Source organism: Mustela lutreola, chromosome 14 (genome assembly GCF_030435805.1).
Source record: "Mustela lutreola isolate mMusLut2 chromosome 14, mMusLut2.pri, whole genome shotgun sequence".
In the NCBI taxonomy this organism is placed as follows: domain Eukaryota; kingdom Metazoa; phylum Chordata; class Mammalia; order Carnivora; family Mustelidae; genus Mustela; species Mustela lutreola.
In genome coordinates, this window is record NC_081303.1 from 51,725,340 (window position 1) to 51,746,849 (window position 21,510).

The 21,510-nt window shown below is 53.3% G+C and overlaps 1 protein-coding gene across 2 annotated transcripts in view; it reads left to right on the top strand.

The window, feature by feature from the left end:
• Window positions 1–21,510, top strand: part of RASSF5 (Ras association domain family member 5) — a 66,333-nt gene that overhangs the window by 24,071 nt on the left and 20,752 nt on the right. Inside the window, exon 2 of one of the 2 annotated variants that reach the window (XM_059145298.1) lies at window positions 1,699–1,820. In XM_059145298.1, the coding sequence (XP_059001281.1) occupies window positions 1,699–1,820 (122 nt within the window). Of the gene's footprint in view, window positions 1–1,698; window positions 1,821–13,672; window positions 14,240–21,510 lie in introns of those variants that run through there. The other variant, XM_059145299.1, reaches the window with a different exon arrangement.

A 21,510-nucleotide genomic window follows, 5' to 3' on the forward strand; every position in this document is an offset into this window, starting at 1 on the left:
AGGCGGCCGGGGGCTTCAGACCGTTGAGTGAGATGGTTACGGGGTTCTGGAATCTGCGTGTCTCTGCATTTGTGTGCTCTCCGGCAGACGTTCATGGCAAAACCTGTGGGAGGAATGTGGCCCAGGTGCTCACCTTTGGCGGCGGGGGGGCGGGGGGGCGGGGGGTAAAGGGAGAGGGAAGCTGGGGAGAGTGGGGGCCTCCCTTCCAAACTCCCCAGAAGAGTGGGAGAGGAGGGGACCCACCCCTGGCCCAAGATGGAGGGTGCTACAGCGGCTTTCGAAGGAAAAGTCCAAATGGGCTGGTTTCTGGAACTTGTTATAAGGAAGGAACAGAGTGTCAGGAGCCTGAATTCTTTTTTTTTTTTTAAGGTGTTATTTATTTATATGAGAGAAAGAGAGAGAGCATAAGCAGGGGGAGGGGCAGGCAGAGGGAGAAGCAGGCTTTCCCTCTGAGCAGAGAGCCCAATGCGAGCAGAGATCCCAGCACCCTGGGATCACGACCTGAGCTGAAGGCAGACACCAACCAACTGAGCCGCCCAGGCATCCCAGAACCGGAGCTCTTATCAGCCAGAAGTGGTTCCCAGGTTATCCAAATGAGGGCGGGCTCTCTTACCGCCTGCCACGAACCCTGCCCACACCCGCCCATCCCCACACACCCGGCTGCAAAGTCAGGAAGCCAGTCCCCAAGAGCGACTTCACACCCAAGCTGGAGGGTCTTCTGGCTGAGCTGTGGTACCTCTAGGACAAGTGAGCCCAGCAGGCTCAGCAGCTCTCTGTGGGGGCTCCACTGAAACCGGAGCAAGTCCGAACATTTCACCTGCTGGTGGGTGTGTGTGGGTGTCTTTAGCGGCCACCGGTCGCTTCACAGCTGCCCTCTGCAGTACCGGCCGCCTGGCCGAGCCTCACTGGTCCCAGCAGAGGCTGAGCTGGGTGTCACTGGGCAAACTCACTCACCCCTCTGAGCCCCGGTCTCCCCATCTCCAGAGTAGTTCCCAAGGCTCTTTTCAACCCTGGAAATTAAGTCCCACCTCCATGGAAATGAATATTGTCTATGAGACATATGCTCTCCCATGGGGCACCTATGGGGGATGTTCACCGTAGACTCTTTTAGCTGGGTTAGAGAAGCCACCTCCACATTTCGAGCTGGGTCAGGGTTGGAGACAGGCAACAGCCCTTCCTGTGGATGAAATGCCTCTGTCCCTGGAGGCACTTTTAATTTGTTAAGACCTATTCTCCCCTGGAACCAGAAACTTCCTTGTGCACCAGGCAGGGAAGCTATTACCTGTATTTTACAGATTGGCAGAATGAGGCCCAGAAAAGTGAAGGCTTTCTCTGGGGATCCATGACCCCCCGGTGATTAATATAAATTAGTAGAAAGAGCACCAGCCTGAAGTCAGACAATCTGACCTTGAGAAAGTCCCTAAGGTCTCTAGACCCCAATTTCCTGTCTGTGAAGTGGCAATAATCATGACTGCAAGGTTACACAAAATAATGGAGGTGGAAACAGTTTGCCAATGTGTAAAACACGCGTTAACTCTCAGCATCTCTGCTGGCCCCAGGCTCTTCTCCCAGCTGCCGCTTCTCTCCTGCACATTCTTCCTTCTTGGAGCTAAACGCAGTCTCCTGGGGTGTTTCTCTGGGTGGAAGTGGACAGGATCCTACCTGACTCCTAACCTCCCGGTGGTTCTTTCCTTCCAGACTGTAAATTCACCTGCCACCCGGAGTGCCGTCACCTGATCCAGCTGGATTGCAGTCGGCAGGAAGGCCCATCCCGGGACAGACCCTCTCCAGAAAGCACCCTCACGCCGATCTTCAGCCAGGTAGGGAGCAGAGCTCCAGGACCGGGCGGGGAATGGCTTCTGCTGGTAGCCTAGGCTCTACGTTCTTTGCCCAGGAGCTCTGGTCAGCATGCATTCCATGCAACCTGGATGCTGGGGTCCCCTTCTGGCCAGACACACCCCTTTTCAAGGGAACAGGCAGATGGAACAAGAACAGTGACCCCGAGAAGTATGTAGATATTCAGAAATCCTTATTAGGTCTCTCCAAGCACAGGGCCTGCTTTGACCTGGGATTCTAAGCCAGAGGTGCAGTTGTAGTGAGGATTGAAAGGAGATAGGGCTCCTGAAGGTCCCTTGAAGCCTCGTGGCCCTGGGGCAGTGGGGACTTTCGGGGTGAGGCTCTTCAAGCATATCATGCCGTGGGCCAATCAGGCAGCCAATCTAGATTCAACCTCAGAAGGGCCAGGCAGATACTCTTTCCTTGTGTTAAAGAACTAGGGAATTGATGCGTCCAAACTTTGATGTCTAGGATTTGGAATGGAGACGGGAGAACATTTTCTGATTCTTGCACTGAACAAGGATTTATTGAGTGTCCCCTGTGTGCCGAGCACTGGGGAGAGCGGGGATTGTAAATGATACATCATTGCAGTTCTTACCCACAGAGAGCTTACATTCTGGCAGGGGAGGCAGAATACAACCAAGTAGTGTATACCATGATGCATGTTGCAATGGAAAGTATGAATCAAGTGTTCTGAGTATAGGAGGCAATTGGTTCTGTTGGGAGAAATCAGAGAAGACTTCCCAGAGGAGGTGACATTTGATCTGATCCCTAATGTATGAGTCCATGGTTGCTAGTCAAGGATGTAAGGAGGGTCCCTAGATACCATTCATTCATTCATTTAGCAAATATGTTTTGAAGGTTGACTGTATGCAAGGCCCAGAGATGCCAAGGACTTAGTGATGAAGGGAGCAGACATGGCCCCTGGCCTCTCTGGGCTGGCAGCAGCGTCAGGGAACGAGATAATCAAATAAGCACCATGTTTATGAGGAAAATGCCCAGAGTGTTGTGAGAGACAATATAGGTGCTGAACGACTGGTTATTTCCTGAAGAGAATACCAGTGGCCCTGGGAAACCCCAAGTCGGCCCCAAATCCTGAGATTAGCTGACCGCAGTAATCACCACCCCCCACCTCTTTTCTCCCACTAAGAAAGCATTGCTAGAAAGCAAATATGATGTATGTTTTTATAAGCGTGAGATTGAACCGACTCTAAGATCAATATTTTAAAAACTCTTTGCCTCTTCCACACACTTTGCAATTGTAACTGTTTATGGTGTAGCCTGAAGGTAGCCCGGCCTCCCGGGAGGGCCTTGCCTCATGAGGGGTGAGGAGGAAAAGGACCTCCTCAGGTCCCTCCTCAGGGACCTGCTGCAGAATTTTGCTGAAGGTTTGCCTTATGAGAAGGAGGAGGGTGGTTACACAGCACACCGTGTGACAACGTTTCCTAAAAATGTCAGTTTCTGGAGACATTTTTTGTTGTCACAACTGGGGTGATGCTACTGGAGTCTGATGGGGGAGGCTAGGGAAGCTGCTGACTGCCCTCCACGACACAGGACAGGTCCCCACAACAAAGCATCGCCTGACCCTGAATGTCCCCAGTGTGGAGGTTGAGAAAGCCTGGCCTGGAACAGGTTAGCCTGGCAGGTGACGGGGGCGGAAGGCCCCAGGGCAGGCCCTGGAGTTTGCTCTATACCTCGTCTCCTGCTTGGGATGCCAGCAGCACACGAGGCCTTCCAAGTCTGAGTCTTTGGAAGCGGAGTGGCCCCTTCTCCTCTGTTGGGAAGAGGATGCCACCTCAGAACCCTCTGGAAGCTGAATCGAGGCCGTGTCTAGAGTAGATCCCCACTGAATTATAGAAGGAGCTATACAGAACCATGTGGGGGGATCCAAGTGTCCCGCATGGGTGCCGAGCGGCCCCCAGCCACCGACGGCCTGGAGTGAGGTTTGCTCCCGGCTGGGTCAGGCTGTTCTGTTTGCCTTGGCCAGGCCTGGCTGCCTGCTTCAGCACAGCGAGGGCAGGACTGAGCCTTCTATCAATAAAACCCGGGCCGTGCTCCAGGCTCACTCCCCTTCTCTAAAAAGCTTGTTTGTGCTGATTTCCGCCTTGAGTTGATTTTCAGTTAAATACCAGGATGGAGCTTTCTTTCACCTTGACATGGTCACCTGGGCTGAGCTAGCTTCATGCGCCAGCACCGTCTTCCCGGGGGGCATTTGCTGTGGTCCCGTCTGAACTCAGCTAGTTTGGGGGCCGTATGGCTGCTGGGGGGGGGTCTCAATGTCATGTCCTTTCTCCTCTCCACTCTTTAAGGAAAAGAAAAATCACTGATTTTCCTCCAACCGGAGGAGACTGCTGTTGGTTAACTTTTTTATATTTTCCTCCCGTACGTTCATACATTTTTCAAAACATGGTTGAGATCACCCTGTAGATACATTTTTGGCATCCCCCTTTGGAAAGCAGTAATCCCAAGGTTCCAGCTGTCTTCTCTCTGCCTTGCCGCCTCCTGCATGGAGGGAGGGAGGGGGGGCAGGAGTGTGTGTTGTGGGGAGGCAGAGGTGGACTCAGAGCCCTGGCTGCAAGCTGACAGGGCCATGTGGAAGACACCCAGGGCCAGCAGAGGAAGGGCAGCTGCCTGCCTATGCCTTCTCCACCACGAAACTGTTGCTTTTAGAGTCTTTCCTTAGAGGTCTCCAAGGTCTGACACATGCGATTTTTCCTTAAGCACCTAGCAAATCTCCTTCATGTGCACCCCAGATCCCTTCTTCATCTGAAGCCTGATTCCTTTTTTTTTTTTTTTTTTTAAAGCCTGATTCCTAGAGAACATCGTTGGCCTTGGCCAAACAGCACAACAAATTGCCAGTATGGCTGTAGCATCCCAAAGACCTTATGCTTCATGTGTTCTTAAAGTTGCTCCTCTGGTGGAAAAACAAAACAAAACAAAAAAACCCCAAAAAAACACAACCAAAAAACCCAACCCTCAGGGACTCCCCAGTACCCTCACAATGGCGTGTGAGTTTGCCAGTTTGGTCCGTGCCTTTCATTGCCTTCAGGGAAGCAACCCCCAGAGTGGAAGTTTCTGGCCTCAACTGTTGATTCTTATAACCCATGGCAGGCCAGGGTGTTCCTGGCAACCTCTCTCTTGTCTCAGTACATCGGATGAGCAGAGGATGAGCAGAAAACATAACCACTCTTCCTTCCACTCAAATCACAGCGGGTTGACATCTGCCGGGCGTGGGTTCCCTCCCCTGCCCCTGCCCCTTCAGGAGCGGGAGCGGCCCCTGGAAGCCAGCCTCCCGGCTCCTGGCCGCACAGCCCGGCCCCTCCCTCGGGAGCTCCCAAACCTTGCTCGGGTACTTTCCTCACTTGGAAGCCAGCCATAGCCATGTTCCACCTGTGCTACTATTTACCCAATATTTCTCTTTAAATAGATTCATTTCATTAAACTTAAATAAAGCGTGTGTTAAAGGAAATTTAGAAAACCCTCAAATCACTGGTTTGATGTACGGAGGATTTTTTTCCCCCTGACATGTGTTCAATTAATACTTACTCTCTGAAATGAAAAGAACCGTGTGTTTCTAGGGACGACCTCAGATTCTGTCCACATTTGTCTAGCCGGGCATGACTCTAAAATCCTTCCGGATGCCATCAGTGGGACACGCCGCAAACAGAGGATAGTGTCTTAGGTCATTGGCTCTTTGATGACCAGGGCCCTGGGTCCAGCTGCTGCCTAAGGGGCACTGTAAGCAGCGGAGACAGCCCGGGTAGCTGGGAAGAAAGTTCCAGCTGTCCAAGCCAATTCTAAGGCATGCATCCGAAGGAGAGCTCAGTCCATACGTACTGTGGGGAATAGTGCAAAGCAAGAACGAGTGCCTACCCCCTATCTGTATTTTGCACACATATGTCTGTGTGTGTTAGTGTAGAGTGAGGGCTTGGACCCACCCGGCAAACCACTGAAGAGGTTTCATTCACCTTGGGGCTGGGTAAGAGTCCCAAGGGGGTAGAGTTAGATTCCTTTCAGCTTTTGCTGCTTGCATCAGTGCTGCTTGAATAACTGATGCTTTTATCTGTTTCCAGGGTGGAAATTTTTTTTAAAGCAATAAATATTTTCTTAAAGAAAGCAACGAGCTTCACAGTGGCAGAAGAGCTAGGTTCTGATCCAGACTGTGTAGACAGCACACTTGCTATGTGGCCCGGGGCCAGCCTCCTAGTTCTCTGGGCCTTGGGCTTCTCCCCTGAGGACTGGGTGGTGTGCTGGGTGGTGAGGCTCGGGGGGGGGGGGGGGGGGAGATGTGTGCGAGGGCGTGTGCAGACCAAGGCCTGCGAATCTGCAGGTAACGTGGGAGGGCTGTCTCTGCTGCCTCCAGTGACCCTACGGGAGGGTCGATCCTGTCCTCCCCGTGATGAAAACCTGTGGTGGCTTCCCACGGCCCTCGAAATCAACCTGAATCTGCACTAGGGCAGAAATCTTTCATGGTCTGGCTCTGCCAGCTCTCCAAAATGCCAGAAAGATGGGTTACTGTCCGGGGCCTACAACCAGGACACTATGACTCTATAACGGTCCGCATAGTCTATAACTATGACTCTATAACGGTCCGCAGCCCGTTTGCTTCAAGAATAACAGTTGCCTGTTGCTCCCCTCTATAGACCAAGACCTACACACCAAAGGGATAGCCAGGCAGCTTCCCAAGCTCCAGGGTGGATCAGTCGCACGGGGTGCCTTTCTGTCACCACCCCCCAACCCCCACCCTCTGCAGTCGCTGCGTGGTGGTGACTCAGCTGGCGTGGAGAGCCCAGTTTCCTGGCTCCTGGCCCTGTGCTCCCCTCCCGCAGGCATGCCACCATCTCTCTCTTTCCCCGAGGCTCTGCCTTTCCAGAACACTGGTCACTCCTGCCCCAACCCTCTGCCGGAAGGCCCCGTGCTGAACCCAGAACTACCACACGGGGGAGCCAGAAGCAAGTTGGGAGAAACTGGGAGGCGGGGGTTTGTCCCTGCGGGGCGGCACCTGAACACACACTACTGAGGGACACCTGCAGGCACCTCCTCCTGTTCTGGGTCCTAGGTCTCCTCAGAAATGCTCCCCAAGGGTGTATCACATTGGATTGTGACCGGTAACAACTTTGTTAAGGCACACCTTTGCCCTGTCTACTTGTTTTATCCGTTATTGAAGGAGAGGGACTGAAATGTCCAAATATAATTATGCCTAAAATATATATATTATTATATATATTATATTATATATAAGCATATATATAGATATATATCTATATAGGTTAGGTATATAGATTTATCAATATCTACAGATATCTATATCTATAGCCTCTTTCTCCTTAGGCTTCTATCTTGCTAAATTTTGAAGCTCCATTATTCATTACATAAACATTTAAGATTATGTTCTCTTGATTAATTGACCTCGTCTCATGATGAAATAACCTTCTTTATCCCTGGTAATATTCGTTGTTTTTTTTTTTTTAAAGATTTTGTTTATTTATTTGACAGACAGAAATCACAAGTAGGCAGAGAGGCAGGCAGAGAGAAGGAAGCAGACTCCCTGCGGAGCAGAGAGCTGGGATCATGACCCGAACCGAAGGCAGAGGCTTTAACCCTCTGAGCCACCCAGGCGCCCCTCCCTGGTAATATTCTTGACTCTGAAATCTACTTTGTCTGATTTCAATACAGGCCACTCCAGCTTTCTTTTGATAACCAGGAGCATGATATTTATAAATCCATCCTTTCACTTTTAGGCTAGGTTTGTCTTTATATTTAAAACTCATTTCCTGTAGACAGCAAATAGTTGGATCTTGTTTATTTTAAAATCCAATTGGATGATCTCTGCCCTTTAATTGGGTTATTTAGATCATTTGCATTTAATATGATTATTGATATAATTAGATTTTAAGTCTATCATCTTTCTATTTTTTTGTCCTTTCTGTTCTGTGTTCCTTCTCCCCCCGCCCCCATCTTATTTTGGATTAATTGAATATATTTTATGACCCCATTGTATTTCATTTGTTGTCAGCCCATCCACATGTGCCAAAGGCAGGGCCAGTCCCCAGCTGTCCTGTTCCACTCTGGCTACATTTGAGACAGCTTCTCTACCTTCCACAGACTTCCTTCCACGCTCTAGAAGCCAGAAGTGCTGGCCCAGGCTGTCAGTGATTCATCTCCGCTAGACAGCTGCCTCTCACAGGAGCTGCCCCAAGGCCTATCTGACCAGCTCAAGCCAACCCACAGAGCTTGTTTCCAGTCTGGCAGAGCGGAAAGTGTTCCCAACCTGAGATCCTGGCTCTGGGGAGGGGCAGAGCTCTAGAACTTATTTCTCTAGAAATCCTTAAGTTTTGGAGACCTTTCCCGGGTGTTCATCACTGCCCCACCTCCTCTTTCTACCTGCGAAACAGTGGCTGCCTGAGATATCCTCTGGCTGGGCCAGGTCAGTCCCGAGTTTCTGAGGAGGGAGCTTTATATGTGTCACGGTGAGAGAGTTGTTTGTGTCTTACCCTGGAGACCACACTGCCCTGGGTAACTGGTCTTGCCTGGAGAGGGGCAGATGAGAGATGGGGATTGTGGGTCAGAATCATCTTTTGTGATTCTCTAGTCTGATGAGAAGGGGACAGTTAGAAGGTACTCCCCAGTGGCTGAGTCAAACCTGGCAGGAGCTGTTTAGGACCTGTGCCTCTTGGTCTGGGCTAATTTCACTGCATTCAGTGTTTTTAAGTGGAAGGGTCCTGTCAAAGCTCTTAGGCTAGCAGCCAAACAACAGAAGTGCTGTGTAGGCTAGGACCCACGAGAAAGCAAATCTCCTGTGAGCCCACCCTTTTATGACAGGAAGTCGTCTGGGGAGAAATTGAGCTCTTCGCTCTGCACAGCTGGTTTAATGCTGTAAAACGAAGCTCTTGGGATGGAGAGTGGAATTCTTAAGGTTCAACACCCCCACCACCACCACCAAGAGGACATCTGGGAAAGGTTGCTTCTGACAAACGTGGGGAAGGTGGAGGCCGTCCTGTTGGGATTGGTGAACATGTGTCAGGAAGAGGGGAGGACCTGGGGGGTTTTGACAGGCAGAGAAAACAGCAAAACAAACCACAAGAGGGCAGGGCAGCTGCCAGGAATGTGAAACAAATTCTGCACAGCTTAAGGAGGGAGGCTGTCTTGTGGCTAGAGGTGGGTGTGAATGGACTGCTGGCTGGCCATGGGTCCGGAAGGGCCTTGAAGGGCCTTGAAGACCTGCTCCAGAATTTGGAACCTCCCTGCAGGCACTGGAGAGTTGTTGGATGAAGGACAACGATTGTCGTGGAAAGCTGTCGGACATAGGCGCTCTGGGTTTAAAATCAGATCCTACCCTTTACTTGCTCTGTGACCTTGGGCAAATGAACCACTCTGAGCCTCAGTTTACTCATCTGCAAAATATCTCCTTGCAGGGTTGTGCCGATCTGGTGAGATCAGAAAATGTGTAAGAACTTGGCAATTCTTTTTTTTTTTTTTTTTTAATAAATTTCTCTTGTTTTTTTTTTTTTTAAGAATTTATTTATTTGATAGAGAAAGATCACAAGTAGGCAGAGAGGCAGGCAGAGAGAGAGAGAGGAGGAAGCAGGCTTTCTGCAGAGCAGAGAGCCCGATGTGGGACTCGATCCCAGGACCCTGAGATCATGACCTGAGCTGAAGGCAGTGTCTTAACCCACTGAGCCACCCAGGCGCCCCAAGAACTTGGCAATTCTAATATAACTTCTTATTTCCTGCCGTTCTATTAGACTGTGTGGTGAGAGGCAGAAACGATGTCTTATCCAGGCCTCAGTCCGAACTCCTAGTTTAGTACTTGTCATGTAGAAGGTGCCTGGTAAATATTTCTTAAATGAAAGGATGAAAGAATAAGCGACTAGAGCTGGGCACAGAGTAAGGAGTATAGTGCAGTGATATTCAGTAACTATTAGTTGAAATTTGAATAGAAGGTTTTATAATAGAATAGCCCTGATCAGATCTTAGTACAGAAGGGTGACTTTGGCCACAAGGAGGCGGGGAGTTTGGAGAAGGCTGAGAGGGAAACAAAGGAAACTACTAGAAAGCTTTGCAATAATCTATGTTCATGGCATTCGTTGAGCGAGGACCTACTCATGGTGAAGGAGCAGGGGGAGGGGAAGCAGGGAATAACGAGCTCAGTTTCGGACTTGTCGCCCGCGAGGCTTCAGAGGGGAGCCCCGGGTACTCGGTGAGCTGTGGCTGGAGCTAGATGTAGCTCCACCTGGGGCTACCTGGAGGGAGAGGGTTCTGAGGCACGAGTCTGTGAGGTAGGATGGACACCACTGGCAGACATCAGACTAAGCTCCTGGGCTGGGGGTGCGGGGTGCCAGGACCAGAAGACTCAGTGGCTGGACCCTGGAAAATCCCAACAAGCTGACGGGAAGACAGGACATAGGTAGGCTGGGAAAGCAGGTCCTGCGTGGTTTGTGATGGCCTGTGATTTCAGGCAGGAAGGTACTACGGGAGCAATAACGTACTATTACGGAGTGTTCCAGAACTGGGTTCTGAGGTCAGACCCGCTAGGTTCATTTGGCTCCACCATGAACCAGCATGTACGACTACATGCAGATTGCTTAACCTGCCCAAACCTCCTTCTCCTTTCTGTAAGAGAGAGATAAGAACTGTAGCTTCCTCATCAGTTGGTTGGAGGGAATTAAATGAAAGGATACACACGAAGCTAGCCGTACGAGGCCTGCACGTACCGGCTAAGAATAATTTCAAACTCTGTTTCAGGGATCGAGGGGCACGTCACCCTGGTTTTCAGCCTCTGAATGTGTTGGTAGGTCACAAGGCCCCCCCATCTGACCTCCACCCCCACACCCTGCAGCAGGACAGTGGGGGAATCCTCGGGTGCTGAGCGGCTCCAGACGCCGAATCAAGCCGGAGTTGGAGCTGGGATAGAGTAGCAGCTCCCGGCTCCCGGTCTTGTGATACTGCTTTTCTGGAACACGTGGAACCACGCGGTGGATCAAATGAGGGGATCTGGGCACATGTCAGGATCACATCTGAGAAAGGAAGGAAGCTTAAAATAGTGTTTTTCATCATCTGAAACTTTGAGCCAGGAAAGTCACCCACTTCACCATCTCAGTGGGGCTTCCAGAACCCCAGCACGATGCCTTGGATTTAAGGCTCCCGAGGCTTAGGCTGCAGCCGGAGGTCCAGACGCCCCTTCCCTGGCTCAGGGACAAGAACAGCCAGTCCCTGTTTTTTGCATGTTCCCCGCCAGTGGCTCCTGCGTTCCCCTGCCCCTTCTCCCCCTCTCCCAGTTTCTCAGTGCTGATTACTCATAGGGAAGAGGTGCTGACGGGGTCATTAGACACTGAAAGGAATCCAGTCTTCCTCTCTTAAGGCCCCTGGAGCTTCAGTCTAGACTTTTCCTCCTGGAGGCTGGCCAACTTTATTGTGTTTGATCTTTGCAGATTTCTTCGAATCCCAGGGTCCTCACCAACACAGTCTCTGTGTTGCTGACTTCTTACTCATGGCTCCCTTGCAGGCCTGGAGTCATAGGCAGGTGGAGCGGGGTGGGGGAAGGACACTAACTTGGAGGGAAGAGACTTGGGAAGCAGGAGCTGTGATGGAACCTGTTATTTCCCTCACTTTCCTACCTGTGAAATGGGTATAACAACCTGCTCCAACCTGCTCTTCTAGAGCTGGCCAAGCAGTGAATGGTAAAAAGGCTTCCAGAAGCCCTATTCAGACAGCAGCAAATATGCATAATATTTGGAATGGCATGTAGCTGCACCCTAAAAGAACACAGTGTCACTTAGAACTTCTCCTAACCAGGTCTCACAGCGGGCATGTTGTGCACAAGAAGAGAGGCATGCCAACTCCTGGGGCACTTTGGTTTGGGGTTCAAAGAGGTTGTCACCTGCTGTCTCTTAGGATTGTGCCTTTTGAATGCGTGGCATTGCAATTGCTTTGCAGAGGTCCCTGTGTGACTCCAAGGACACAGTGTGGCCACAAAGAATCTGGGCCCATTTTTTCCTTAAATATTGGATTCCCACAGAGCCAGGAGGTTCCTTTGATAAAGAGAAGTGCATTTCTTTGCTGGCTGGACAAAACAGGCTACTGAGGGCCCGAGGCTCATGTAGGGGCTCCCTCCCTGCAGCGTTCATCAGTCAGCATTGGATTTGGAGGTACTGGTGAGGCTGACACGATTCTTTTGCCTGAATTGCTGTCTCTGGGGACATCTCTCCCTCACCCCCAAGAAACTAGCACTAAAATACTCATTTGAAGGAAAGATTGTTCCAGACCAAGCCAGAGGTTCTTCAACCCTATGAGCGGTGAGCTCTTCCTCCCAAAACACCCAGTAGCTCACTGTAGCCCACCCCCCAGCTGCTCACCTGCACTTGCTGCTGGTGTGGACCGATCTCCTGAGCCCAGGGCGGTGGGCAGCTCTCAGCTGTCTTGTGCTTCTACCTGCCAGGCACTCACAGGCTTCTGGGAGAAAGACTGTGTTGGAGGATAGAGCCAAACTGGGCTGCAGTTTGAAACCCTCCTGAGCACTGACAGATTTGGCTAAGGTGGGGGAGGGAGGGAGTTTCTCATAAAAATAACGATAGCTTAAAATGGAGCGGGCAGCTTGGTATCTGGGGGCTGAGTCTAGCCCTCTGGCCAGCTTGTGCTTCCCCCGGATTGGAGTGTTCCAGACCTGCAAGGAAGAACCGCGCAAACCCGGAGAGAGTCCTGATCGCCCCTCTTAGCCACTCTCTGGGACACACCAGTGTCCCCAGGGCATCAGGCTCTGAGAACGGTGCCCCTGGCCTTGCCTTGCTGGTCATGGGACTCCAGGCTCCACTCTACTGAAAGATGGCAGAGTGCACACCAGAACAGCCCCATTTCTGTGGAGAGACTGTAGATCAAGAGACTAAAAGCATGGGCCCTGGAGTTGCACAGGCCTGGGTCTGAGTCCCAGGACACATATCTTCCTTGTAGGACTCTGAGCCTCAGTTTCCTCATCCATAAAATGGGAATAATATTCTCTACCTCAAGGCGCTGGGGAAGTTTACTGCCCAGGCACAGGAGTTATGCAAGCAAGCAAGGGTACCTCTAACTGCTATTGCTGTGCAGACCTGGGCCGAAAGGTTATGGGAGTATCACCCTAATTGCTTGGAGGGCTAAACCCTGGTCGAGGAAGATGTTCCTTCATCCAGTCTGATGGGGACATGTAATGAGCCGTCTTTGATAGAAATGACAGGAACTGGCAAAGACCCCCTCCTGGCCAGACTGTCAGGAAAAATGTATAGATAACTTGGGTTATTTGGTGTGTGGAGGCTCCTTTGGTATCCTGAGTCTTCCGGAGGGCCAAGTGCTGCGCGTGGGAGGAAGGGGAGGCTCGCGCTCCAGGTTGCCATAACTTTGCATATGATTTGCATATGTTTGTGGGGCCCCTGCAGTTTCTTCTCGCATTTCCAAGTTAAAATACTGCTGCTTCTCCAGGCAGACCAGATATTGATTTTCTTCTTCTCCGGTTACTTCTCCAACCACTCTGATTGACCGGGCTCCTGGTGAATGGGGGATGTGAGAGTGGATGAGGAGGAGGGTGGGAGGAAGGGAGGGGAGCCGGCGAGGACCTTAGAGCCCTTTCTACTCCTTGAACATGAGCCATCATGGGTGACGAGAAGGAGCTGTTTCCAGAGGCATGAAGAAAGGCCATAGGGAATTTTCTCCCTCGCGCGCGTCCCGGTCTGTTCCTTCCCGGCATCCCTAACCTGACCTCTGGTGCCCCAGGCCCACCTGTCCCGGGGATCCAGGGCCACCGAGGGAGGTGGGGAGGCGCAGGCCAAGGGCGGGCGGGGGGAGGGGCGCCGCGACAGCCCAGCCGGGCTTTGGGGAACCTTGCGAGAGGAAGTGGCTTCCGACTCCTCTGCGCGCAGGGCGAGGGGCAGGAAAGGCGCGGGCAGGCGGGGGAGGTGTCGAGATGGCGTTCTGCGCGCGGGGCGGAGGGGACGAAACCGCGGATGCCGAGTGAGCCGGGGAGCGCCGCGCGCGAGGCGGGCGCCCACGTCCCACCCGGGAGCTTGCAGCCCGGGCGGCGCGCAGAGAAGGGCGCAGGTTACCCCTCCACCGGAGCCGCTCGGGGCCCAGCCTGAGAGCCCAGGCGGCGGATGGGCTGCGCCTAGACGGGTGACAGCACCCCCCCACCCCAGCCCGCTGCGAGGCTGGGAGCTCGCGCTGGTAGATCTTGGGGGCGGGGATCCCCTCCTCCCTGGGCCGCCGCAGGAGCCCGGCCGGTGACACGCGCCCTGTGCCTCGCGGGGCCCCGGGCTAGATGACGGTGGACAGCAGCATGAGTAGTGGGTACTGCAGCCTGGAGGAGGAACTGGAGGATTGCTTCTTCACTGCCAAGACCACCTTCTTCAGAAATGTGCAGAGCAAACATCCTTCCAAGGTAAACATCACGATCCAATGCAAAAGCCTTTGACTGCGGGTTTAGGGGGTAGGGGCCAGAGAGAATCACTTCCGTGGTCCAGGAGGGAAACCTGCATCCTGGCCAACAGGCAAGGCCATGTGTTATCAGAAGGGGTGGCCAGTTGCCCTGGGACCCTCTTGAACTTGTGGGCTAAGTGGACCAAAGGTTGGATCTGGAGCCCTTCCAGGACCACCAGCAAACACTCTTCTCTTTTTAATGCCCTTTTCAGTATTTCCTGGCCCTGGACCTTTTCAAAACGGCTCTCTATGACTTGGTGACAGTGCTTGGCTCAGTCTGGTGACATGATCACCTGTGCCTGGGAAGGTGACAGGCCAACTGCTCTGTGTCAACCCCCCCCCCCCCCCCGCCCCAAACCTGAGCTTTGAAGCTCTGGGTGGAAAATGGATGGCACCCAGTAGGGTAAACACTCACAGGTCGACACTTCCGTATTGTGAGTGGCCAGAAACCATCTTAAAACACAGTTGTAGTGACTTTGCAGAAGTGTAGGGAGTTTTTAGAAGCAAACTAAACCTTCTCTAAGTCTCTGTCTTGCTACCATTTTAACTTACTGACTTTGTTGGGGTCACCTGAAGGGGGTCGTATGTGCTTCCTGTAGCAACTCTGGGCACCCGGCGCGCCCGAGTCCCCTGGCCACACCCTCCCGGCTGCTACCGATCACGGATCTGCCACATCCTTGGTGGGAGCGGCAGAAGAGCTCTATTTGTTTGTTTGTTGTGCTATTTAGATGAGAGGCTTCCAAGCCAAGGGGAGAGATTGCCTAACAGGGACTGCTCACAGACAGAAGTGAGCTGCTAAGTTTCACAGGTTTGTGCACACTCATCAATTTAGCGGTCCTACATGGGCAGATTCACCAGAAACTTCCCCAGGCCTGACTCTGGGGCCTCCTTCCTGACTAATTCATATTGCCTGTAGACCCTGCACTTCCTGGATTCTGACATTACACCAATGTACTGGACCTTTCGGTTGTGAGAGGATGCCCAAGAACCAAAGGAAAGTTTTGATATTGGTGTTTGAAGGAATCAACTAAAACGACCCCTGGAACCAGCGCCTGCTATCTGGGGCACCCTGTGATGAGGCTGGGGAGCAGGGCCGGTACTGGGGGGCTGGGGAACAGGAGTAGGTAGGGCATGGCTGCCAAGGGGTGGTGCCCTGCTCTCTGTTGGGGTTCTTGCCTCATGGTGTGGACAGCCCCTCACCCCTCACCCCACAGGCACTCTGGCTGTCTGGGGTCTTTAGACCGGTGGTTCTCAGCCTTAGCTGCACCCTAGAATTAGCCGGGGAGCTTTAGAAAATGTGGGTACCTGTCCAGAAGTAGAGAGTCTGACTTACTTTGGCTTAGGGTATGGCCTGAGCATCAGGATTTTGAAAAGCTCCGCGCGTCCTTCTGATATGCAGCTAAGGTCAGACCATGGCTCTAGAGAGTTTTGCTGCTGCCTGGGGAGGAAATGGTTCCTGTTTTGAAAAGGGGGCTTAGCTGCGGTGCTTACTGTCAGCCAGGCTGCGAGCCCTTGGTCCCAGAAGGTGGGCTTTTGGCAGGATGGGGCGCACGAAAGGGCCCTGCAAAAGCTGGGGTTTCTTTTCCTTGGCAAAGGAAAGCGGTAGCTGTGTCTGGTACTTCTTGGGAGAGATAGAAATATCTTGTAAGAAAATATTCCCGGGGTGGGGTTGGGGATGGTGGGTGACTTGTTTCTTGGCCCAGACCGCCTTCTGTGCTCCTCCTCGTCTCCCAAAGCGTCGTTCCTGAAAATACTCCTTTGGTTTGGCGCCCACGTCAGCTCTTTCTTTACTCTGTCTAGATCTTGAATCCATGCCCTGAGGTGAGGTCTCTGCATACCTCATTTGCCCCAGCACAGAAGCCCTCAACGGGGCAGGAATCCCTTCTAAGAAACTTGTTTGTTGGACCCTGCATGGGGTGATGAGGCTGAGTGCTCCTGACGGGAAAGGATGGTGGGCATAGCCCCTCTGAGCTTGGCCTTTGCCGAGCCCCTGGCTGAGGAGATCCCGGGCCGGACAGCAGTGCTTCTCAGCCCAGGCTTGCTTTCAGCACGGCCCAGTCTGGGGAGTGAGGCCTGGGGGGTGAAGGGGTGTGTGCCTGACTCCGGAGCTGGGGAAGCTTCATCCAAATGTTTCTGTCTTTCGTCCTTTGAAGGGTCGTTCTGCCTTTAATCACATTTTCAGTTCCGTCTTCTCCCCTGCAGCCGCTACTGGAGGGGGGTTTCAGAGAAACCTCCTGTGCTATCACGATCCCTTTCTGATCCCTAAGAAGGCTGCTTCCTTCCTCCCCGAAGACAGGTCACGTCCGAGCTCCTAAGGGAATTCCTCTTTCCTGTCTCCAAGGAAAGGCGTCTGTGTGTTTCCCGGTCGCAGAGAGACTAGGGCCCTCATCCCAGCAACGTTGTCAAGACGGTGGCTATAAATAGCCTTGTCAGAACGACCTGTATCTGCCTCAGGCCTGCGCCTGGTGGGGCCCAAGCTGCTCTTCCTGGTGCCGCCACCTGGGAGCTGTCACTGGTCCCGCCTCCAAGGAGTTCCCCTCTCCAGCCCCTTCGGTGGGAGGTTGGGGGGTGAGAATGAGGAGCTGGCAGCGGAGAAGGGGCACTGTGCCCTGGGCCCTTACAGAAAGTGACAGATGTGTGCCGTCCTGCGGCTTGTCTAAGGTGACAGGGACAGCAGGAGGCTTCAGGGGGCTGAGGCAGCGCTGGATTCATGTGAGGGCACTTACATCACGTTGCCGTGGGTTCCTGTGTCCAAACGGGGCTCCTGGGGGCCTGGGGGAGAACGGACCTGCATGGCTGGTGATGTCGTTGGGGCTGCAACCCAGCAGGCTGGGGCAGCCCAGGCTGGGGGGGGGGGGGGTCTGTCCCAGGTCACGCGGCAAGTTTAGGATGGAGCCAGGGTTAAAATCCACACCGCTTGCCTCCTGACCCAGAGATTTTTCTGGGTTAGTCCGACTAAAGGCAGCATGTGGCGTTTAGCAGGGCTGGTGACAGTGAGGCCACGCCCTCTGGCCATCCTCACCATCTGCTTCTTTATTCCTGTCTGGGGTCTGTGGGGTCCTGTCTGTGGCCCCATCGGTCTTCCCAATGCCCTCAGGTGGTGGCAGCTTGGGTTTTGGCCTCTGAGCTCTCCTCGTGTCTCCAGGAGCCCCAGACTCTGGAGCCACCCAGAGCTTCAGGGTGGCTGAGCTTCCTGAAAACACAGGACGCCTGCTTCTTGCAGAATGTCAGAGCTGAAAAGGATCCATTTGGTCGAGTGCCCTCCTCTGAGATGGAGAAACTGAGGCCCAGAGAGGTGGGAAGGCTGCACCAGGCCACATGGGTGTCAGGCGGAGCCAGGACTCACCCCCTTCTTGGGCTTCTTGTCACATGCTCTTCTTGGTCCTCTTCACCCAGTGGGTGACCCCGGACCAGCCATGGTCCTTGTCCTCCCAGAGCCTTCTACAGAATGGAAAGACCCAGACAACTTCAGGCTCCGTTCCATAAGGCACGCTAGTCAAGGACACACTGACTCTCCATTTAACTAGCAGGGGGTTCCCTGTCATTAGTTCCAAAATCTTACAATTTTAGTCATTTAAAAAGAACTTTTGGGTGTCTAGCCCTAAATCCCACTTGCTGGATATTCCTCCTCGTGGTTGTTTTCTTTGTGGATACGGAGGACAGAAGGTTGACTCTCTCTGTGGTTAAACATCCTTCAGCGCACGTGGATCACGCTCGCATCCCCCCCTGCACTCCCGCTCCCAGGTTTTCTCTGTGCTGACTCCATGGATTCTTGAAAAACTCGAGACAGATGCAAAGAGAAAGAGGGCCTCAGGGGTCAGAGTAGAAGCCACCTCTGGTTCTGTTCCTGCACGTGTCTGGCCTTCAGCCCCTCCCTGACAGGGCCTCTGTGGCACGACGGGGATGTCAGCCCACCATGACGGCCCCGGGACCAGTCAGGGAAATCCCGTCTCTCCCCGGAAGCAGGCACACCCGGGCCTCAGGCACAGCTCCTGCCCCTGCCCTTCTAGGCCAGAGAGAAAGGCATACTAAAAAGACATGAGTTCCAAATTTGAGCAGTAGAAATAACTTAAGAATCTTTGGAAGTATTGGGATAGCTCACATTTTTAGGCATTATCTCAGGAACCTGCACAGACCAAGATTAACGGCCAAAGATGCTTCGTGCCGGCCCAGACCCAGGATGGCCTTCCTTTTAGGCGGCAGCCTGTCTCCCCCTCCCGTGGTGTTTACCACCCATCGCTGGCTCTGGCCCTCCCTGGGGTTGGCTTTTCTCTAGTGCAGACGGGAAACCCGGGAAGACACAACGCGCATCCCCTTCGGGTGCGACACGGCACCAACACTGGGTTCAAAAGCAGACTTGTGAGTGCAGGTTGGCTGTAGTGGCTCTGTCTTCTCTCTCGCATCTTGTATCATCAGGATGGATGAGAGGTTATGGCCAACAGCCCCCTTTTTTCCGTCCTGGCACATAAGAGCAAGTTATTAGCCCCCCTTTAAGTCAAGTTACATTGGCAGGTGGGGGGCTCCGGTTAACACATGGGAGGTTTCGTGGGCCAGCCCTGAAATGGAGTCTTCTATAGCCGCACGCCATTGGCCAGAACTGGGTCACGTGGTCACACCTCACCACAAGGGAGGTTGGGAGATGCAGTGCAGCTGTGAGCCCAGGTGGCCGAGGAAGCAGGTTGCGGTGAGGGCGTTTCTCTGGCGCCGGCACGAAGCCTTCCTGCCCGCCTCTTTGCCCGACACCCACTTTTGGAAGCTCTGCTCATACTTTCTTGGAAATGGGCCGAAACTCTCCTCCATGGGTCACCGAGCATCTGGCGCTCCCGGGATGAGGTCCCGTCTTCCCCAGCCACACTGGCAGCTCCTTGAGCACAGATGCTCGCCTCACTCGGCCCTTCTCGGTGCCTCCGTAGCATCTGAAGCCTCCAGCGATGCGGCAGGTGGTCCAGCCTCCTCCTTCAGACGCACCCTCGGGATCACTGTTTGAAAATGGAGACTTGGGGACCCTGTCTCAGACTTGCTGGGTCCTGCACCTTTGGAGGTCCGACCCTCAAATATTTAATTTGGGCTAAAGTCAGGGAAACCCCTGTTTAGAAATACTTAATAATTTCCATTAAAATACGAGATGGCATTTGTCACGGATTCCAGACGGGTTCCTAGGCTGGAAGTTGAAGCCAGAAGCTACAGAGATTTGTCCTTGCTCACACAGCTCAGTAGAGACAGAACCGAGGCCTCAGGGCCCCTGGGTCCCTGTTACCCTCACCATGACCCGCTGAGTGAGGCTGTCGGAGTGGCGGCCCTTTGCCACGGTGAGCAGCCCGTGGTGTGGAAGCCCCAGATCTGCGAGCCGAGACCTGGCCGGTCACGGCAGCTGCAGCTGTTACCTGAGGGGCCGTGGTCCAGCCACGTCATCTCTCCAGACCGGGGTCACCATTGTCCTTTCAGCAAGAACACTTGTGAGAGGAGCCTGTCTCGATTTTCTTCCCTGAGGATCCGTCCTCTGTGGGAGCAGATCCTTCTCACCACCTTTTCATGGAGCTAATGGATACAGTCTACTGGGTTCTAAGCTGTAAGGATTTCCGCAGGGAGGGGTCAGGAGGAGGACCTGCCTGGCTGGCACACGTCCCCTTCTCTAGGACTATTTGGGACTTAACTCAAACACCGCTGTGTTCCAGAAACCTCCCCTTCAAACCTCCCCTCCCTGTTCCACCAGGCTAGACCATTTATCCTGACGTAGCTGGATTTTCCCTATAAAGCAATTCCAGTTACAGTTTGGGGCACATGCAACATCTATCCCCCCAAGTAGTTTAAGGAGAAAGGAAGAAAGATCCCACACTAGAAGCAAAGCCTGGATTCCAGCTCTTAGTTCACAATACCAGGTTGGACTCTGGATCCAGCTCCCAGCCCATGAGCTGGAAAGGGTGACCCCACTGGCTCAGCCTGGGTGCCCAGGAGCCTGGGTTCCCTTCTCTCTTCCACCCAACTCTCCAGGTAACCCACATCTGTGCATCTGGCTTTGGGATCCTTATGTATGGAGGACCCAGATCCGTCCCCCTCCAGAGCCTCAGTTTCCTCTTCTCGATGGCTCAATTTACCCATAAAAGAACATGGGGACACTGGCCTGGCCTAGCATATTCCCTGGGGACGAGAGGATGAGCTAAATTTGCCAGGAATCAGGAGCACTACATTTCTAGGGCCAGGAGGAAGAAGGGAGCTGTAGTGGCAGAAAACTTTGACTCACGGGGGCTGTGGCTTCTATGCACGGTGCCGTCCTGACCACCCCCCCCTTCTCTTCTCCCACCCCCACCCTGCTTAGCTTATGGCCCCCATCCTACCTCACTTCCTGGCTCTAGAATGAAATTCTCTGTAGCCTATTGGAGGTCTTGCATGCCCCTCAGATGGCTAAAATTTAGTACGTCCAGAACCAACTCAGTCAGAGTTTCTACCTGCAAGTGATTTCTTGCTGTGTTTCTGGCCCTCCTAGTCCCCCGTCCTTGAAGACTCATGGGTCTCCTCTCTTCCCTTCACCCAGCCCGTCACTGTGGGTTCAGTCTCCTGTGCTGCGGAGGTCAGGCTCTCCTTTGTGCTCCCCCCAGCCCCCGCCCTGCCCTCTGTTGGGTGTTCATCACCTCTCACCTGTACACGTCAGAAAGTCACCCAACTGGCTTCCGTCCTGTTTCTCCCCCTCTTGCACATCCTGCTCATGAGTGCCAGGGGCCTATCATTCCAGTATCACAAAGCCCCTAGAGCCTTCCCTCTGCTTCCAGAGCGAAGCCCACCCTTGGTCCCTGTTCCTTATACAGCATCCCCAACCCTGCAGTACAAGCAAGCCATTGGCCTCAAGCAAGCCATTGTGTTTTTAGCTTTCTTGTAGCCCTGAGGACCGGGGGTGGGGGGGTGGGGTGACAGACAGATAATAGTACATCTCAGTGCTTACAGACCTGAGGCCCCAGCTATGTTGGGCCACAGACCTTCGTTGCTCCCCTCCCCATTCGTGGAGGATTTGGATGCGGGCGGCTGGGCGGAGGGACATCCCGGTGGAAGATGCGGTCTCTGCCTGGCAGCCACATGGCTTTCATCAGGACGTGGCGGCATTCATTCTCTCCATCCTCCTCCAACCCGGTTTCCAGTCCTTCCTTGTCTGGGGGGCTGTGGTGTGTTGGATCTCCACCTGCTTGGATCCCTGCTCCGGGGGGTGCCTCGAAAGTCAGGAGGCTACTGAGAGCCTCTGAC